A 16,591-nucleotide genomic window follows, 5' to 3' on the forward strand; every position below is an offset into this window, starting at 1 on the left:
GCTTACGACCCACCGGCAAGCCGGAGTACGCCTGATCGTCGTCTGAATCTCGGAAGCTAAGCAGGGTCGGGCCCTGGTTAGTACTTGGATGGGAGACCGCCTGGGAATACCAGGTGCTGTAAGCTTTTTGTCAACTCTTTGTCCGTTTTTCCCACAAGGCTGAAATATGTGCCCTTGCTTTGAAATAAGTAAGCAAGGTTAGTTTGTATTTCATCCAACAATCTGTGCTACAAATTATTTCTACAGTATATGCAATTTCTTCCACTTTTTGAGTGACACAAAGATGCTTATCTAAATGGTGAAAATGCAACAGCTGTTAATCAGACTCACTTTCACTTAACATAGTGCACCAAGAGATAGTTTCTCGCTTACGACCACACCGGCCTGAGTACGCCTGATCTCGTCTGATCTCGGAAGCTAAGCAGGGTCGGGCCTGGTTAGTACTTGGATGGGAGACCGCCTGGGAATACCAGGTGCTGTAAGCTTTTTGTCAACTCTTTGTCCGTTTTTTCCCACAAGGCTTAAATATGTGCCCTTGCTTTGAAATAACTAAGCAAGGTTAGTTTGTATTTCATCCAACAATCTGTGCTACAAATTATTGCTACAGTATATGCAATTTCTTCCACTTTTTGAGTGACACAAAGATGCTTATCTAAATGGTGAAAATGCAACAGCTGTTAATCAGACTCACTTTCACTTAACATAGTGCACCAAGAGATAGTTTCTCGCTTACGACCACACCGGCCTGAGTACGCCTGATCTCGTCTGATCTCGGAAGCTAAGCAGGGTCGGGCCTGGTTAGTACTTGGATGGGAGACCGCCTGGGAATACCAGGTGCTGTAAGCTTTTTGTCAACTCTTTGTCCGTTTTTTCCCACAAGGCTTAAATATGTGCCCTTGCTTTGAAATAACTAAGCAAGGTTAGTTTGTATTTCATCCAACAATCTGTGCTACAAATTATGGCTACAGTATATGCAATTTCTTCCACTTTTTGAGTGACACAAAGATGCTTATCTAAATGGTGAAAATGCAACAGCTGTTAATCAGACTCACTTTCACTTAACATAGTGCACCAAGAGATAGTTTCTCGCTTACGACCACACCGGCCTGAGTACGCCTGATCTCGTCTGATCTCGGAAGCTAAGCAGGGTCGGGCCTGGTTAGTACTTGGATGGGAGACCGCCTGGGAATACCAGGTGCTGTAAGCTTTTTGTCAACTCTTTGTCCGTTTTTTCCCACAAGGCTGAAATATGTGCCCTTGCTTTGAAATAAGTAAGCAAGGTTAGTTTGTATTTCATCCAACAATCTGTGCTACAAATTATTTCTACAGTATATGCAATTTCTTCCACTTTTTGAGTGACACAAAGATGCTTATCTAAATGGTGAAAATGCAACAGCTGTTAATCAGACTCACTTTCACTTAACATAGTGCACCAAGAGATAGTTTCTCGCTTACGACCACACCGGCCTGAGTACGCCTGATCTCGTCTGATCTCGGAAGCTAAGCAGGGTCGGGCCTGGTTAGTACTTGGATGGGAGACCGCCTGGGAATACCAGGTGCTGTAAGCTTTTTGTCAACTCTTTGTCCGTTTTTTCCCACAAGGCTGAAATATGTGCCCTTGCTTTGAAATAACTAAGCAAGGTTAGTTTGTATTTCATCCAACAATCTGTGCTACAAATTATTTCTACAGTATATGCAATTTCTTCCACTTTTTGAGTGACACAAAGATGCTTATCTAAATGGTGAAAATGCAACAGCTGTTAATCAGACTCACTTTCACTTAACATAGTGCACCAAGAGATAGTTTCTCGCTTACGACCACACCGGCCTGAGTACGCCTGATCTCGTCTGATCTCGGAAGCTAAGCAGGGTCGGGCCTGGTTAGTACTTGGATGGGAGACCGCCTGGGAATACCAGGTGCTGTAAGCTTTTTGTCAACTCTTTGTCCGTTTTTTCCCACAAGGCTGAAATATGTGCCCTTGCTTTGAAATAACTAAGCAAGGTTAGTTTGTATTTCATCCAACAATCTGTGCTACAAATTATTTCTACAGTATATGCAATTTCTTCCACTTTTTGAGTGACACAAAGATGCTTATCTAAATGGTGAAAATGCAACAGCTGTTAATCAGACTCACTTTCACTTAACATAGTGCACCAAGAGATAGTTTCTCGCTTACGACCACACCGGCCTGAGTACGCCTGATCTCGTCTGATCTCGGAAGCTAAGCAGGGTCGGGCCTGGTTAGTACTTGGATGGGAGACCGCCTGGGAATACCAGGTGCTGTAAGCTTTTTGTCAACTCTTTGTCCGTTTTTTCCCACAAGGCTGAAATATGTGCCCTTGCTTTGAAATAACTAAGCAAGGTTAGTTTGTATTTCATCCAACAATCTGTGCTACAAATTATGGCTACAGTATATGCAATTTCTTCCACTTTTTGAGTGACACAAAGATGCTTATCTAAATGGTGAAAATGCAACAGCTGTTAATCAGACTCACTTTCACTTAACATAGTGCACCAAGAGATAGTTTCTCGCTTACGACCACACCGGCCTGAGTACGCCTGATCTCGTCTGATCTCGGAAGCTAAGCAGGGTCGGGCCTGGTTAGTACTTGGATGGGAGACCGCCTGGGAATACCAGGTGCTGTAAGCTTTTTGTCAACTCTTTGTCCGTTTTTTCCCACAAGGCTTAAATATGTGCCCTTGCTTTGAAATAACTAAGCAAGGTTAGTTTGTATTTCATCCAACAATCTGTCCTACAAATTATGGCTACAGTATATGCAATTTCTTCCACTTTTTGAGTGACACAAAGATGCTTATCTAAATGGTGAAAATGCAACAGCTGTTAATCAGACTCACTTTCACTTAACATAGTGCACCAAGAGATAGTTTCTCGCTTACGACCACACCGGCCTGAGTACGCCTGATCTCGTCTGATCTCGGAAGCTAAGCAGGGTCGGGCCTGGTTAGTACTTGGATGGGAGACCGCCTGGGAATACCAGGTGCTGTAAGCTTTTTGTCAACTCTTTGTCCGTTTTTTCCCACAAGGCTGAAATATGTGCCCTTGCTTTGAAATAACTAAGCAAGGTTAGTTTGTATTTCATCCAACAATCTGTGCTACAAATTATGGCTACAGTATATGCAATTTCTTCCACTTTTTGAGTGACACAAAGATGCTTATCTAAATGGTGAAAATGCAACAGCTGTTAATCAGACTCACTTTCACTTAACATAGTGCACCAAGAGATAGTTTCTCGCTTACGACCACACCGGCCTGAGTACGCCTGATCTCGTCTGATCTCGGAAGCTAAGCAGGGTCGGGCCTGGTTAGTACTTGGATGGGAGACCGCCTGGGAATACCAGGTGCTGTAAGCTTTTTGTCAACTCTTTGTCCGTTTTTTCCCACAAGGCTTAAATATGTGCCCTTGCTTTGAAATAACTAAGCAAGGTTAGTTTGTATTTCATCCAACAATCTGTCCTACAAATTATGGCTACAGTATATGCAATTTCTTCCACTTTTTGAGTGACACAAAGATGCTTATCTAAATGGTGAAAATGCAACAGCTGTTAATCAGACTCACTTTCACTTAACATAGTGCACCAAGAGATAGTTTCTCGCTTACGACCACACCGGCCTGAGTACGCCTGATCTCGTCTGATCTCGGAAGCTAAGCAGGGTCGGGCCTGGTTAGTACTTGGATGGGAGACCGCCTGGGAATACCAGGTGCTGTAAGCTTTTTGTCAACTCTTTGTCCGTTTTTTCCCACAAGGCTGAAATATGTGCCCTTGCTTTGAAATAACTAAGCAAGGTTAGTTTGTATTTCATCCAACAATCTGTGCTACAAATTATTGCTACAGTATATGCAATTTCTTCCACTTTTTGAGTGACACAAAGATGCTTATCTAAATGGTGAAAATGCAACAGCTGTTAATCAGACTCACTTTCACTTAACATAGTGCACCAAGAGATAGTTTCTCGCTTACGACCACACCGGCCTGAGTACGCCTGATCTCGTCTGATCTCGGAAGCTAAGCAGGGTCGGGCCTGGTTAGTACTTGGATGGGAGACCGCCTGGGAATACCAGGTGCTGTAAGCTTTTTGTCAACTCTTTGTCCGTTTTTTCCCACAAGGCTGAAATATGTGCCCTTGCTTTGAAATAACTAAGCAAGGTTAGTTTGTATTTCATCCAACAATCTGTGCTACAAATTATTGCTACAGTATATGCAATTTCTTCCACTTTTTGAGTGACACAAAGATGCTTATCTAAATGGTGAAAATGCAACAGCTGTTAATCAGACTCACTTTCACTTAACATAGTGCACCAAGAGATAGTTTCTCGCTTACGACCACACCGGCCTGAGTACGCCTGATCTCGTCTGATCTCGGAAGCTAAGCAGGGTCGGGCCTGGTTAGTACTTGGATGGGAGACCGCCTGGGAATACCAGGTGCTGTAAGCTTTTTGTCAACTCTTTGTCCGTTTTTTCCCACAAGGCTTAAATATGTGCCCTTGCTTTGAAATAACTAAGCAAGGTTAGTTTGTATTTCATCCAACAATCTGTGCTACAAATTATTGCTACAGTATATGCAATTTCTTCCACTTTTTGAGTGACACAAAGATGCTTATCTAAATGGTGAAAATGCAACAGCTGTTAATCAGACTCACTTTCACTTAACATAGTGCACCAAGAGATAGTTTCTCGCTTACGACCACACCGGCCTGAGTACGCCTGATCTCGTCTGATCTCGGAAGCTAAGCAGGGTCGGGCCTGGTTAGTACTTGGATGGGAGACCGCCTGGGAATACCAGGTGCTGTAAGCTTTTTGTCAACTCTTTGTCCGTTTTTTCCCACAAGGCTGAAATATGTGCCCTTGCTTTGAAATAACTAAGCAAGGTTAGTTTGTATTTCATCCAACAATCTGTGCTACAAATTATTTCTACAGTATATGCAATTTCTTCCACTTTTTGAGTGACACAAAGATGCTTATCTAAATGGTGAAAATGCAACAGCTGTTAATCAGACTCACTTTCACTTAACATAGTGCACCAAGAGATAGTTTCTCGCTTACGACCACACCGGCCTGAGTACGCCTGATCTCGTCTGATCTCGGAAGCTAAGCAGGGTCGGGCCTGGTTAGTACTTGGATGGGAGACCGCCTGGGAATACCAGGTGCTGTAAGCTTTTTGTCAACTCTTTGTCCGTTTTTTCCCACAAGGCTGAAATATGTGCCCTTGCTTTGAAATAACTAAGCAAGGTTAGTTTGTATTTCATCCAACAATCTGTGCTACAAATTATTGCTACAGTATATGCAATTTCTTCCACTTTTTGAGTGACACAAAGATGCTTATCTAAATGGTGAAAATGCAACAGCTGTTAATCAGACTCACTTTCACTTAACATAGTGCACCAAGAGATAGTTTCTCGCTTACGACCACACCGGCCTGAGTACGCCTGATCTCGTCTGATCTCGGAAGCTAAGCAGGGTCGGGCCTGGTTAGTACTTGGATGGGAGACCGCCTGGGAATACCAGGTGCTGTAAGCTTTTTGTCAACTCTTTGTCCGTTTTTTCCCACAAGGCTTAAATATGTGCCCTTGCTTTGAAATAACTAAGCAAGGTTAGTTTGTATTTCATCCAACAATCTGTCCTACAAATTATGGCTACAGTATATGCAATTTCTTCCACTTTTTGAGTGACACAAAGATGCTTATCTAAATGGTGAAAATGCAACAGCTGTTAATCAGACTCACTTTCACTTAACATAGTGCACCAAGAGATAGTTTCTCGCTTACGACCACACCGGCCTGAGTACGCCTGATCTCGTCTGATCTCGGAAGCTAAGCAGGGTCGGGCCTGGTTAGTACTTGGATGGGAGACCGCCTGGGAATACCAGGTGCTGTAAGCTTTTTGTCAACTCTTTGTCCGTTTTTTCCCACAAGGCTGAAATATGTGCCCTTGCTTTGAAATAACTAAGCAAGGTTAGTTTGTATTTCATCCAACAATCTGTGCTACAAATTATTTCTACAGTATATGCAATTTCTTCCACTTTTTGAGTGACACAAAGATGCTTATCTAAATGGTGAAAATGCAACAGCTGTTAATCAGACTCACTTTCACTTAACATAGTGCACCAAGAGATAGTTTCTCGCTTACGACCACACCGGCCTGAGTACGCCTGATCTCGTCTGATCTCGGAAGCTAAGCAGGGTCGGGCCTGGTTAGTACTTGGATGGGAGACCGCCTGGGAATACCAGGTGCTGTAAGCTTTTTGTCAACTCTTTGTCCGTTTTTTCCCACAAGGCTGAAATATGTGCCCTTGCTTTGAAATAACTAAGCAAGGTTAGTTTGTATTTCATCCAACAATCTGTGCTACAAATTATGGCTACAGTATATGCAATTTCTTCCACTTTTTGAGTGACACAAAGATGCTTATCTAAATGGTGAAAATGCAACAGCTGTTAATCAGACTCACTTTCACTTAACATAGTGCACCAAGAGATAGTTTCTCGCTTACGACCACACCGGCCTGAGTACGCCTGATCTCGTCTGATCTCGGAAGCTAAGCAGGGTCGGGCCTGGTTAGTACTTGGATGGGAGACCGCCTGGGAATACCAGGTGCTGTAAGCTTTTTGTCAACTCTTTGTCCGTTTTTTCCCACAAGGCTGAAATATGTGCCCTTGCTTTGAAATAACTAAGCAAGGTTAGTTTGTATTTCATCCAACAATCTGTGCTACAAATTATTTCTACAGTATATGCAATTTCTTCCACTTTTTGAGTGACACAAAGATGCTTATCTAAATGGTGAAAATGCAACAGCTGTTAATCAGACTCACTTTCACTTAACATAGTGCACCAAGAGATAGTTTCTCGCTTACGACCACACCGGCCTGAGTACGCCTGATCTCGTCTGATCTCGGAAGCTAAGCAGGGTCGGGCCTGGTTAGTACTTGGATGGGAGACCGCCTGGGAATACCAGGTGCTGTAAGCTTTTTGTCAACTCTTTGTCCGTTTTTTCCCACAAGGCTGAAATATGTGCCCTTGCTTTGAAATAACTAAGCAAGGTTAGTTTGTATTTCATCCAACAATCTGTGCTACAAATTATTTCTACAGTATATGCAATTTCTTCCACTTTTTGAGTGACACAAAGATGCTTATCTAAATGGTGAAAATGCAACAGCTGTTAATCAGACTCACTTTCACTTAACATAGTGCACCAAGAGATAGTTTCTCGCTTACGACCACACCGGCCTGAGTACGCCTGATCTCGTCTGATCTCGGAAGCTAAGCAGGGTCGGGCCTGGTTAGTACTTGGATGGGAGACCGCCTGGGAATACCAGGTGCTGTAAGCTTTTTGTCAACTCTTTGTCCGTTTTTTCCCACAAGGCTGAAATATGTGCCCTTGCTTTGAAATAACTAAGCAAGGTTAGTTTGTATTTCATCCAACAATCTGTGCTACAAATTATTGCTACAGTATATGCAATTTCTTCCACTTTTTGAGTGACACAAAGATGCTTATCTAAATGGTGAAAATGCAACAGCTGTTAATCAGACTCACTTTCACTTAACATAGTGCACCAAGAGATAGTTTCTCGCTTACGACCACACCGGCCTGAGTACGCCTGATCTCGTCTGATCTCGGAAGCTAAGCAGGGTCGGGCCTGGTTAGTACTTGGATGGGAGACCGCCTGGGAATACCAGGTGCTGTAAGCTTTTTGTCAACTCTTTGTCCGTTTTTTCCCACAAGGCTGAAATATGTGCCCTTGCTTTGAAATAACTAAGCAAGGTTAGTTTGTATTTCATCCAACAATCTGTGCTACAAATTATTTCTACAGTATATGCAATTTCTTCCACTTTTTGAGTGACACAAAGATGCTTATCTAAATGGTGAAAATGCAACAGCTGTTAATCAGACTCACTTTCACTTAACATAGTGCACCAAGAGATAGTTTCTCGCTTACGACCACACCGGCCTGAGTACGCCTGATCTCGTCTGATCTCGGAAGCTAAGCAGGGTCGGGCCTGGTTAGTACTTGGATGGGAGACCGCCTGGGAATACCAGGTGCTGTAAGCTTTTTGTCAACTCTTTGTCCGTTTTTTCCCACAAGGCTTAAATATGTGCCCTTGCTTTGAAATAACTAAGCAAGGTTAGTTTGTATTTCATCCAACAATCTGTGCTACAAATTATTGCTACAGTATATGCAATTTCTTCCACTTTTTGAGTGACACAAAGATGCTTATCTAAATGGTGAAAATGCAACAGCTGTTAATCAGACTCACTTTCACTTAACATAGTGCACCAAGAGATAGTTTCTCGCTTACGACCACACCGGCCTGAGTACGCCTGATCTCGTCTGATCTCGGAAGCTAAGCAGGGTCGGGCCTGGTTAGTACTTGGATGGGAGACCGCCTGGGAATACCAGGTGCTGTAAGCTTTTTGTCAACTCTTTGTCCGTTTTTTCCCACAAGGCTGAAATATGTGCCCTTGCTTTGAAATAACTAAGCAAGGTTAGTTTGTATTTCATCCAACAATCTGTGCTACAAATTATTGCTACAGTATATGCAATTTCTTCCACTTTTTGAGTGACACAAAGATGCTTATCTAAATGGTGAAAATGCAACAGCTGTTAATCAGACTCACTTTCACTTAACATAGTGCACCAAGAGATAGTTTCTCGCTTACGACCACACCGGCCTGAGTACGCCTGATCTCGTCTGATCTCGGAAGCTAAGCAGGGTCGGGCCTGGTTAGTACTTGGATGGGAGACCGCCTGGGAATACCAGGTGCTGTAAGCTTTTTGTCAACTCTTTGTCCGTTTTTTCCCACAAGGCTGAAATATGTGCCCTTGCTTTGAAATAACTAAGCAAGGTTAGTTTGTATTTCATCCAACAATCTGTGCTACAAATTATTGCTACAGTATATGCAATTTCTTCCACTTTTTGAGTGACACAAAGATGCTTATCTAAATGGTGAAAATGCAACAGCTGTTAATCAGACTCACTTTCACTTAACATAGTGCACCAAGAGATAGTTTCTCGCTTACGACCACACCGGCCTGAGTACGCCTGATCTCGTCTGATCTCGGAAGCTAAGCAGGGTCGGGCCTGGTTAGTACTTGGATGGGAGACCGCCTGGGAATACCAGGTGCTGTAAGCTTTTTGTCAACTCTTTGTCCGTTTTTTCCCACAAGGCTGAAATATGTGCCCTTGCTTTGAAATAACTAAGCAAGGTTAGTTTGTATTTCATCCAACAATCTGTGCTACAAATTATTTCTACAGTATATGCAATTTCTTCCACTTTTTGAGTGACACAAAGATGCTTATCTAAATGGTGAAAATGCAACAGCTGTTAATCAGACTCACTTTCACTTAACATAGTGCACCAAGAGATAGTTTCTCGCTTACGACCACACCGGCCTGAGTACGCCTGATCTCGTCTGATCTCGGAAGCTAAGCAGGGTCGGGCCTGGTTAGTACTTGGATGGGAGACCGCCTGGGAATACCAGGTGCTGTAAGCTTTTTGTCAACTCTTTGTCCGTTTTTTCCCACAAGGCTGAAATATGTGCCCTTGCTTTGAAATAACTAAGCAAGGTTAGTTTGTATTTCATCCAACAATCTGTGCTACAAATTATTTCTACAGTATATGCAATTTCTTCCACTTTTTGAGTGACACAAAGATGCTTATCTAAATGGTGAAAATGCAACAGCTGTTAATCAGACTCACTTTCACTTAACATAGTGCACCAAGAGATAGTTTCTCGCTTACGACCACACCGGCCTGAGTACGCCTGATCTCGTCTGATCTCGGAAGCTAAGCAGGGTCGGGCCTGGTTAGTACTTGGATGGGAGACCGCCTGGGAATACCAGGTGCTGTAAGCTTTTTGTCAACTCTTTGTCCGTTTTTTCCCACAAGGCTGAAATATGTGCCCTTGCTTTGAAATAACTAAGCAAGGTTAGTTTGTATTTCATCCAACAATCTGTGCTACAAATTATTTCTACAGTATATGCAATTTCTTCCACTTTTTGAGTGACACAAAGATGCTTATCTAAATGGTGAAAATGCAACAGCTGTTAATCAGACTCACTTTCACTTAACATAGTGCACCAAGAGATAGTTTCTCGCTTACGACCACACCGGCCTGAGTACGCCTGATCTCGTCTGATCTCGGAAGCTAAGCAGGGTCGGGCCTGGTTAGTACTTGGATGGGAGACCGCCTGGGAATACCAGGTGCTGTAAGCTTTTTGTCAACTCTTTGTCCGTTTTTTCCCACAAGGCTGAAATATGTGCCCTTGCTTTGAAATAAGTAAGCAAGGTTAGTTTGTATTTCATCCAACAATCTGTGCTACAAATTATTTCTACAGTATATGCAATTTCTTCCACTTTTTGAGTGACACAAAGATGCTTATCTAAATGGTGAAAATGCAACAGCTGTTAATCAGACTCACTTTCACTTAACATAGTGCACCAAGAGATAGTTTCTCGCTTACGACCACACCGGCCTGAGTACGCCTGATCTCGTCTGATCTCGGAAGCTAAGCAGGGTCGGGCCTGGTTAGTACTTGGATGGGAGACCGCCTGGGAATACCAGGTGCTGTAAGCTTTTTGTCAACTCTTTGTCCGTTTTTTCCCACAAGGCTTAAATATGTGCCCTTGCTTTGAAATAACTAAGCAAGGTTAGTTTGTATTTCATCCAACAATCTGTCCTACAAATTATGGCTACAGTATATGCAATTTCTTCCACTTTTTGAGTGACACAAAGATGCTTATCTAAATGGTGAAAATGCAACAGCTGTTAATCAGACTCACTTTCACTTAACATAGTGCACCAAGAGATAGTTTCTCGCTTACGACCACACCGGCCTGAGTACGCCTGATCTCGTCTGATCTCGGAAGCTAAGCAGGGTCGGGCCTGGTTAGTACTTGGATGGGAGACCGCCTGGGAATACCAGGTGCTGTAAGCTTTTTGTCAACTCTTTGTCCGTTTTTTCCCACAAGGCTGAAATATGTGCCCTTGCTTTGAAATAAGTAAGCAAGGTTAGTTTGTATTTCATCCAACAATCTGTGCTACAAATTATTTCTACAGTATATGCAATTTCTTCCACTTTTTGAGTGACACAAAGATGCTTATCTAAATGGTGAAAATGCAACAGCTGTTAATCAGACTCACTTTCACTTAACATAGTGCACCAAGAGATAGTTTCTCGCTTACGACCACACCAGCCTGAGTACGCCTGATCTCGTCTGATCTCGGAAGCTAAGCAGGGTCTGTCCTGGTTAGTACTTGGATGGGAGACCGCCTGGGAATACCAGGTGCTGTAAGCTTTTTGTCAACTCTTTGTCCGTTTTTTCCCACAAGGCTGAAATATGTGCCCTTGCTTTGAAATAACTAAGCAAGGTTAGTTTGTATTTCATCCAACAATCTGTGCTACAAATTATTTCTACAGTATATGCAATTTCTTCCACTTTTTGAGTGACACAAAGATGCTTATCTAAATGGTGAAAATGCAACAGCTGTTAATCAGACTCACTTTCACTTAACCCTCCTGTTGTCTCGGCGGGTCAGAGTGACCCCGGGCAGGGTTACGAGTTGATCCCCCGTGTCTGTGTGGGTCAGAGTGACCCCGGGCAGGGTTACGAGTTGATCACCCGTGTCTGTGTGGGTCAGAGAGACCCTGGCAGCCTTAGCAAGGTGTATGTTGTAACCCTCCTACCCCTGTCTGGTCCGGGTCATAGTGACCCAACACTACCACCTGGTGGATACTAGTCAAACAGCAAGGTGTATGTTGTAACCCTCCCCCCCTGTGTGGGCGGGATCATAGTGACGTCAGAGTGACCCCGGGCAAAGTTACGAGTTGATTCCCCGTGTCTGTGTGGGTCAGTGTGACCCTGGCAGCCTTATCAAGGTGTATGTCGTAACCCTCCTACCACTGTCTGGTCTGGGTCATAGTGACCCAACACTACCATCTGGTGGACACTAGTCAAAGGTCCTGCCCCAGAATTGACACCCGCCACATTCCGGGCAAGGGCCCTGTGTGCGAAACGTGTGCTCCTCCCCCCCGTACTGCCCTTGGGCCCCGTGTGAGTTTGGGTATTGATTCTAAAAACGCCCCCCTGCTACACTGTCTTCCTTTGGTTGTGGAAATTGTGCCTTTTGGGTATGGTTGTTGTTACAATACCCTACCCCTGTCTGGTCCGGGTCATAGTGACCCCGGCCAGCGTTACGAGTTGATTCCCCCCCCCCCCCCCCTGTCTGTGTGGGTCAGAGTGACCCCGGCAGCCTTATCAAGGTGTATGTCGTAAGCCTCCTACCCCTGTCTGGGCCGGGTCATAGTGACCCCGGCCAGCGTTACGAGTTGATTCCCCCCCTGTCTGTGTGGGTCAGAGTGACCCCGGCAGCGTTAGCAAGGTTTATGTTGTAACCCTCCTACCACTGTCTGGTCTGGGTCAGAGTAACCCTGGCCCTGTGTTACAAGTTGTTCCCCTGTGTCTGGGCCGGGTCAGAGTGACCCTGGCACCACTTGTCCACAAGAACTCAGTGCAAGACCTCGTTGCAATCACACGGGGAGGCCTGCCAAGCGTACCGGACGGGCCGAAGGGTCCGAAGGAGCAGACAGGGCCGACCGCTCGCGTGCCTCGTCCGTTCGCGTGCCTCGTCCTATTCACGTGGCCACTGTAAGGCCGCCGTAGAGAGGCTACTAATATTGTCAGGAAGAAGAAGAAGGAAGAAGAAGGAAGAAGAAGAAGACGAGGACAACGACGAGGAGGAATACGACCCCGCCGAGCGTGAGCCCTCCGCCTACGACTGTAAGCCGGCCGTACAGAGGCTACTAATATTGTCAGGAAGAAGAAGGAGAAGAAGAAGAAGGAAGAAGAAGAAGAAGAAGAAGCAGAAGAAGATGAGGACTATGATGAGGACGATGATGAGGAGGAATACGACCCCGCCGAGCGCGAGCCCTCCGCCTACGACGCCTCGCAGTCCTTGTTTGAGCGCGGCTCAGGTCCTGGAACAGATATCCTCCAGTGTCGACCAAGAAGACGAGGAAGACTACATGGAATCCGAAGAGGAGGACGTTTCGGAAGATGAAGACGGTGAGGAATACAACCCCGAGCGTGATGCGGACGACGACGACGACGACGACGACGACTCGGCCTCACGGTCGTGCTCCTCTTCGGAGGAAGAGCGAGAGGGAGAACGAGAGGGAGACACGGCCGCTGCCCGAGAGCGAGACACAGCCAGAGAGCCAGAGCGAGACAGAGAGGACGCGGCGGCAGCCGCCCGAGCCCAAAGGGAGACGTTGCTGTCAAAGAACGGCAAAATCAAATGGTCCTCCGTGGCCTATCGCGGCCCGGACCGGCCCCGCGCCATCCGCCGCCCCGGCTCCATCGTGACGCCGGGCCCCACGGCCTACGCCGCGTCGCGAGCGCTCGACATCGAGTCCGCCTTCCGGCTGTTTGTCACACCGGCGATAGAAAGGATCATTGTGGACATGACAAATCTGCAGGGGGTGAGAAAATACGGCGACGGCTGGCGACCCATGGACTCCACCGACCTGCGCGCCTACGTAGGGCTGCTGATCCTAGCCGGCGTCTACAGGTCCCGAGGCGAGGCCGCGGCCAGCCTGTGGGACGCCGAGAGCGGCAGGACCGTGTTCCGCGCCACCATGCCGCTCAAGGTGTTTCACAAGTACTCGAGGCTGCTGCGATTCGACGACCGCCAGTCGAGACCCGCCAGACTCGCCACCGACAGACTGGCGGCCATAAGAGAGGTATGGGACCTGTGGGAGGAGCGGCTGCCGGCCCTCTACAACCCGGGGCCCGACCTGACGGTGGACGAACAACTGGTCCCGTTCAGAGGTACCGTCTATGTATCTGTGTATGTGCGTGTAGCATAGAGAGGTAGCACTAGTAGCGTGGGCAGTAGTAGCAATTTGGCAGTAGTAGCAATCCGCAGTAGTAGCAATGGGCAGTAGTAAGCGGCGGCGGCGGCGGCGGCGGCGGCGGCGGCGGCTCCGTGCTTCTACACCTACATCGCTTGCTGTTTGGGGTTTTAGGCTGGGTTTCTGTACAGCACTTTTGAGATATCAGCTGATGTACGAAGGGCTATATAAATAAATTTGATTTGATTTGATTTGTGTAACATAAACGCAGTGTCCCCGCTTTAACGATGACGCTGCTAATCTCCTCTCCCCTCCCTTCTCACCACCGAAAGGACGCTGTCCTTTCCGGCAGTACATTCCCAGCAAGCCGGCCAAATACGGCATCAAGTCGTGGGTGGCCTGCGACGCCAAGTCCAGCTACGCTTGGAAGATGCAAGTCTACACCGGCAAGGCGGCCGGCGGAGGCCCCGAGAAGAACCAGGGCGCCCGCGTCGTCCTCGATCTGACCGAGGGACTGCCGGCCGGTCACAACGTCACGTGTGACAATTTCTTCACCTCCTACGAACTGGGCCAGCGGCTCCTCGAGAGGAACCTCACCATGGTGGGCACGGTGAGAAAGAACAAGGCCGAGCTCCCGCCCGCGCTGCTCCAGTCAAAGGGCAGACAGGTCCTGTCCTCCAGGTTCGCCTTCACGCCCACCGCCACTCTAGTGTCCTACCTGGCAAAGAGAAATAAGAACGTGCTACTTCTGAGCACGCTGCACGCGGAGCCCGACGTTAGCGATCGCCGCGACCGGAAGCCGGCCCTCATCCTAGACTACAACTGCAACAAGGGCGGCGTGGACAACCTAGACAAGGTGGTCGGGACCTACAGCTGCAGACGGATGACCGCCCGCTGGCCCCTGGTCATCTTCCACAACATCCTCGACGTGTCCTCCTACAACGCCTTTGTCATATGGCGAGAGATCAAGCCCGACTGGATGCCTGGGAAGCGGAACAAGAGGAGGGTGTTCCTGGAGCAGCTCGGAAAGGCACTCGTGAAGCCCTTGATACAAAGAAGGCAGCGGCTCCCCCGCACCCAAGCCGCGTCCGCACTTGTCAAAGTCCTACAGAGTGCCACCGCCGAGGCTCGTCCGCCAGCCCGGGAGCAAGCCGCTGGCCCGGCCGCCGCCGCCCCAGCCGCCCCGCCGGTGGCGAGTAAGAGGAAGAGGTGTCAGCTCTGCCCACCCAAGAAGGACGCCAAGACCTACACCGCGTGCTGCAGGTGTAACAAATACATCTGCAAAGGCTGTTCACACGCATACTGTCAAACTTGTGCCCACTGGGCCTTTAGCCAAGACGGGACAGGGTGACCCGGGGGGGACACTGTGTGCTAGGCATAATAGGAGGACAACGGGAGGGATAATTATTATGTAACAACAACCATACCCAAAAGCCACAATATCCACAAACAAGGGAAGGTAGTGTAGTAGTAGGGGGGGCGTTTTTAGAATCAATACCCAAACTCACAAGGGGCCCAAGGGCAGTACGGGGGGACAGCCTGCCACTTCGCACACAGGGCCCTTGCCCGGAATGTTGAATCTGTGAGTGTCAACCACAACCTCTCAGTTATCCAAAACTTGATGTTGTATCCTGTCCGTGGAATTTGGAGGCTGTGACAATAGATCCAGCTATCAGTAGTGTAGCAAACCACGTATCAGTTATCCAACAGTTGATGTTCTAGCCAACGTACTAATACAGGGAAGTACTTATAAGTCCGTTTGGGTTGTTACAAGAGTTTACATTTATCAACACTGGGGAAGCTATAACAAGTACGACTATTATGGGTAACCTGTTCATCTTCGTTGCAACAATCCACTTGTCTCTATGTGTGCATCTGTACGAAAAGCACAGTGCAATCAGTGATGGACCTGTGCTTGAAGAAGAGTACCTGGGTGTGGATGGGGGACTTGACCTTGACGGAGAATATCGTGGTATGGATGGGGGACCTGAGTTTGACGGAGAAAATGGGGTTGTGAACGGAGGCCCTGACTTTGTGAACGGAGGCCCTGAGTTTGACAGACCCGGATTACAAGGGAGATCTAGAGTGGCCCGCTCTATCCAAGGTGGTTCGGATGACCACTCTATGCCTGACCTCATTGGGGTAGAGAAAGGTTATTGCTACAGGAACATTTGTAGGCAATTTGACATCTGGAACGTTACTTACCGAGTGACATTGATGAAACAATACCAAGTGTATAAACTTGATGGTAAATGTCTGCCTATCACTCTAGTGCACTACTACGGAAAAGGAAAGCCTGACGTCTCAGTGTTCTCTGTGGTGTTTAACTGGAAGACAACGTCTATTCACTCTCTAATGCCTAGCGGATCACAATACAAGGCAGGTGTACAGATCTTGTTGAACTGTGCATCTGGAAGAGACATGGATGGGCCCGGAACAGCCGTGGTAGATCGGCCTTACTACGCAGCCTGTCCTGTGGACTGTACCGGATACAACGTGAACACTGGTGCCAGACTACATTCCCTGGGTCTCAGTGTACTGAAGACTGAAGGTGTGAGGATGATGGACCCGGCTTCGGTCTCACTGAATCTGACACTGCTCCGAGAAAGTATGGGGGAGATGTAATTATCAGTTGAAATGGTATATTGTATTAATTTGGTACTATGGTGATGTGGACCTCTTTTGTCAATAAAGTACAGTGGTTACACTTGACAGTTGCTT

General features: G+C 46.9%; 1 protein-coding gene, 30 non-coding genes and 1 pseudogene across 31 annotated transcripts; all 32 read left to right on the forward strand.

Annotated features, from left to right (window-relative positions):
• The first annotated feature begins 366 nt into the window (after nucleotides 1–366).
• On the forward strand, nucleotides 367–485 carry LOC116371191 (5S ribosomal RNA). Its single transcript, XR_004208874.1, has one exon. It is a non-coding gene; the product is annotated as a 5S ribosomal RNA (ribosomal RNA).
• Nucleotides 486–727: 242 nt separating this feature from the next.
• On the forward strand, nucleotides 728–846 carry LOC116371202 (5S ribosomal RNA). The gene has a single exon (XR_004208885.1). It is a non-coding gene; the product is annotated as a 5S ribosomal RNA (ribosomal RNA).
• Nucleotides 847–1,088: 242 nt separating this feature from the next.
• LOC116371213 (5S ribosomal RNA) lies at nucleotides 1,089–1,207 on the forward strand. The gene has a single exon (XR_004208896.1). It is a non-coding gene; the product is annotated as a 5S ribosomal RNA (ribosomal RNA).
• A 242-nt stretch (nucleotides 1,208–1,449) lies between these two features.
• On the forward strand, nucleotides 1,450–1,568 carry LOC116371221 (5S ribosomal RNA). The gene has a single exon (XR_004208902.1). It is a non-coding gene; the product is annotated as a 5S ribosomal RNA (ribosomal RNA).
• A 242-nt stretch (nucleotides 1,569–1,810) lies between these two features.
• Nucleotides 1,811–1,929, forward strand: LOC116371222 (5S ribosomal RNA). Its single transcript, XR_004208904.1, has one exon. It is a non-coding gene; the product is annotated as a 5S ribosomal RNA (ribosomal RNA).
• Nucleotides 1,930–2,171: 242 nt separating this feature from the next.
• Nucleotides 2,172–2,290, forward strand: LOC116371192 (5S ribosomal RNA). The gene has a single exon (XR_004208875.1). It is a non-coding gene; the product is annotated as a 5S ribosomal RNA (ribosomal RNA).
• Nucleotides 2,291–2,532: 242 nt separating this feature from the next.
• On the forward strand, nucleotides 2,533–2,651 carry LOC116371193 (5S ribosomal RNA). The gene has a single exon (XR_004208876.1). It is a non-coding gene; the product is annotated as a 5S ribosomal RNA (ribosomal RNA).
• A 242-nt stretch (nucleotides 2,652–2,893) lies between these two features.
• On the forward strand, nucleotides 2,894–3,012 carry LOC116371194 (5S ribosomal RNA). Its single transcript, XR_004208877.1, has one exon. It is a non-coding gene; the product is annotated as a 5S ribosomal RNA (ribosomal RNA).
• A 242-nt stretch (nucleotides 3,013–3,254) lies between these two features.
• LOC116371195 (5S ribosomal RNA) lies at nucleotides 3,255–3,373 on the forward strand. The gene has a single exon (XR_004208878.1). It is a non-coding gene; the product is annotated as a 5S ribosomal RNA (ribosomal RNA).
• Nucleotides 3,374–3,615: 242 nt separating this feature from the next.
• LOC116371196 (5S ribosomal RNA) lies at nucleotides 3,616–3,734 on the forward strand. Its single transcript, XR_004208879.1, has one exon. It is a non-coding gene; the product is annotated as a 5S ribosomal RNA (ribosomal RNA).
• A 242-nt stretch (nucleotides 3,735–3,976) lies between these two features.
• LOC116371197 (5S ribosomal RNA) lies at nucleotides 3,977–4,095 on the forward strand. Its single transcript, XR_004208880.1, has one exon. It is a non-coding gene; the product is annotated as a 5S ribosomal RNA (ribosomal RNA).
• Nucleotides 4,096–4,337: 242 nt separating this feature from the next.
• On the forward strand, nucleotides 4,338–4,456 carry LOC116371198 (5S ribosomal RNA). Its single transcript, XR_004208881.1, has one exon. It is a non-coding gene; the product is annotated as a 5S ribosomal RNA (ribosomal RNA).
• Nucleotides 4,457–4,698: 242 nt separating this feature from the next.
• Nucleotides 4,699–4,817, forward strand: LOC116371199 (5S ribosomal RNA). The gene has a single exon (XR_004208882.1). It is a non-coding gene; the product is annotated as a 5S ribosomal RNA (ribosomal RNA).
• A 242-nt stretch (nucleotides 4,818–5,059) lies between these two features.
• On the forward strand, nucleotides 5,060–5,178 carry LOC116371200 (5S ribosomal RNA). Its single transcript, XR_004208883.1, has one exon. It is a non-coding gene; the product is annotated as a 5S ribosomal RNA (ribosomal RNA).
• Nucleotides 5,179–5,420: 242 nt separating this feature from the next.
• Nucleotides 5,421–5,539, forward strand: LOC116371201 (5S ribosomal RNA). The gene has a single exon (XR_004208884.1). It is a non-coding gene; the product is annotated as a 5S ribosomal RNA (ribosomal RNA).
• A 242-nt stretch (nucleotides 5,540–5,781) lies between these two features.
• Nucleotides 5,782–5,900, forward strand: LOC116371203 (5S ribosomal RNA). Its single transcript, XR_004208886.1, has one exon. It is a non-coding gene; the product is annotated as a 5S ribosomal RNA (ribosomal RNA).
• A 242-nt stretch (nucleotides 5,901–6,142) lies between these two features.
• LOC116371204 (5S ribosomal RNA) lies at nucleotides 6,143–6,261 on the forward strand. Its single transcript, XR_004208887.1, has one exon. It is a non-coding gene; the product is annotated as a 5S ribosomal RNA (ribosomal RNA).
• A 242-nt stretch (nucleotides 6,262–6,503) lies between these two features.
• Nucleotides 6,504–6,622, forward strand: LOC116371205 (5S ribosomal RNA). The gene has a single exon (XR_004208888.1). It is a non-coding gene; the product is annotated as a 5S ribosomal RNA (ribosomal RNA).
• Nucleotides 6,623–6,864: 242 nt separating this feature from the next.
• Nucleotides 6,865–6,983, forward strand: LOC116371206 (5S ribosomal RNA). The gene has a single exon (XR_004208889.1). It is a non-coding gene; the product is annotated as a 5S ribosomal RNA (ribosomal RNA).
• A 242-nt stretch (nucleotides 6,984–7,225) lies between these two features.
• On the forward strand, nucleotides 7,226–7,344 carry LOC116371207 (5S ribosomal RNA). The gene has a single exon (XR_004208890.1). It is a non-coding gene; the product is annotated as a 5S ribosomal RNA (ribosomal RNA).
• A 242-nt stretch (nucleotides 7,345–7,586) lies between these two features.
• LOC116371208 (5S ribosomal RNA) lies at nucleotides 7,587–7,705 on the forward strand. The gene has a single exon (XR_004208891.1). It is a non-coding gene; the product is annotated as a 5S ribosomal RNA (ribosomal RNA).
• Nucleotides 7,706–7,947: 242 nt separating this feature from the next.
• On the forward strand, nucleotides 7,948–8,066 carry LOC116371209 (5S ribosomal RNA). The gene has a single exon (XR_004208892.1). It is a non-coding gene; the product is annotated as a 5S ribosomal RNA (ribosomal RNA).
• Nucleotides 8,067–8,308: 242 nt separating this feature from the next.
• On the forward strand, nucleotides 8,309–8,427 carry LOC116371210 (5S ribosomal RNA). The gene has a single exon (XR_004208893.1). It is a non-coding gene; the product is annotated as a 5S ribosomal RNA (ribosomal RNA).
• A 242-nt stretch (nucleotides 8,428–8,669) lies between these two features.
• Nucleotides 8,670–8,788, forward strand: LOC116371211 (5S ribosomal RNA). The gene has a single exon (XR_004208894.1). It is a non-coding gene; the product is annotated as a 5S ribosomal RNA (ribosomal RNA).
• Nucleotides 8,789–9,030: 242 nt separating this feature from the next.
• LOC116371212 (5S ribosomal RNA) lies at nucleotides 9,031–9,149 on the forward strand. The gene has a single exon (XR_004208895.1). It is a non-coding gene; the product is annotated as a 5S ribosomal RNA (ribosomal RNA).
• A 242-nt stretch (nucleotides 9,150–9,391) lies between these two features.
• LOC116371214 (5S ribosomal RNA) lies at nucleotides 9,392–9,510 on the forward strand. The gene has a single exon (XR_004208897.1). It is a non-coding gene; the product is annotated as a 5S ribosomal RNA (ribosomal RNA).
• Nucleotides 9,511–9,752: 242 nt separating this feature from the next.
• LOC116371215 (5S ribosomal RNA) lies at nucleotides 9,753–9,871 on the forward strand. Its single transcript, XR_004208898.1, has one exon. It is a non-coding gene; the product is annotated as a 5S ribosomal RNA (ribosomal RNA).
• Nucleotides 9,872–10,113: 242 nt separating this feature from the next.
• On the forward strand, nucleotides 10,114–10,232 carry LOC116371217 (5S ribosomal RNA). Its single transcript, XR_004208899.1, has one exon. It is a non-coding gene; the product is annotated as a 5S ribosomal RNA (ribosomal RNA).
• A 242-nt stretch (nucleotides 10,233–10,474) lies between these two features.
• LOC116371218 (5S ribosomal RNA) lies at nucleotides 10,475–10,593 on the forward strand. The gene has a single exon (XR_004208900.1). It is a non-coding gene; the product is annotated as a 5S ribosomal RNA (ribosomal RNA).
• Nucleotides 10,594–10,835: 242 nt separating this feature from the next.
• LOC116371219 (5S ribosomal RNA) lies at nucleotides 10,836–10,954 on the forward strand. Its single transcript, XR_004208901.1, has one exon. It is a non-coding gene; the product is annotated as a 5S ribosomal RNA (ribosomal RNA).
• A 242-nt stretch (nucleotides 10,955–11,196) lies between these two features.
• On the forward strand, nucleotides 11,197–11,315 carry LOC116371220 (uncharacterized; annotated as a pseudogene).
• A 1,595-nt stretch (nucleotides 11,316–12,910) lies between these two features.
• On the forward strand, nucleotides 12,911–15,221 carry LOC116371190 (piggyBac transposable element-derived protein 4-like). Its single transcript, XM_031820077.1, has 2 exons — nucleotides 12,911–13,847; nucleotides 14,203–15,221. Exons 1-2 carry the CDS (start codon nucleotides 12,911–12,913, stop codon nucleotides 15,219–15,221), a joined length of 1,956 nt encoding a protein of 651 aa, XP_031675937.1.
• The last annotated feature ends 1,370 nt before the right edge of the window (nucleotides 15,222–16,591 follow it).

The sequence above is a fragment of the Oncorhynchus kisutch genome, unplaced genomic scaffold, assembly GCF_002021735.2.
Source record: "Oncorhynchus kisutch isolate 150728-3 unplaced genomic scaffold, Okis_V2 scaffold2989, whole genome shotgun sequence".
Taxonomy (NCBI): Eukaryota; Metazoa; Chordata; class Actinopteri; order Salmoniformes; family Salmonidae; genus Oncorhynchus; species Oncorhynchus kisutch.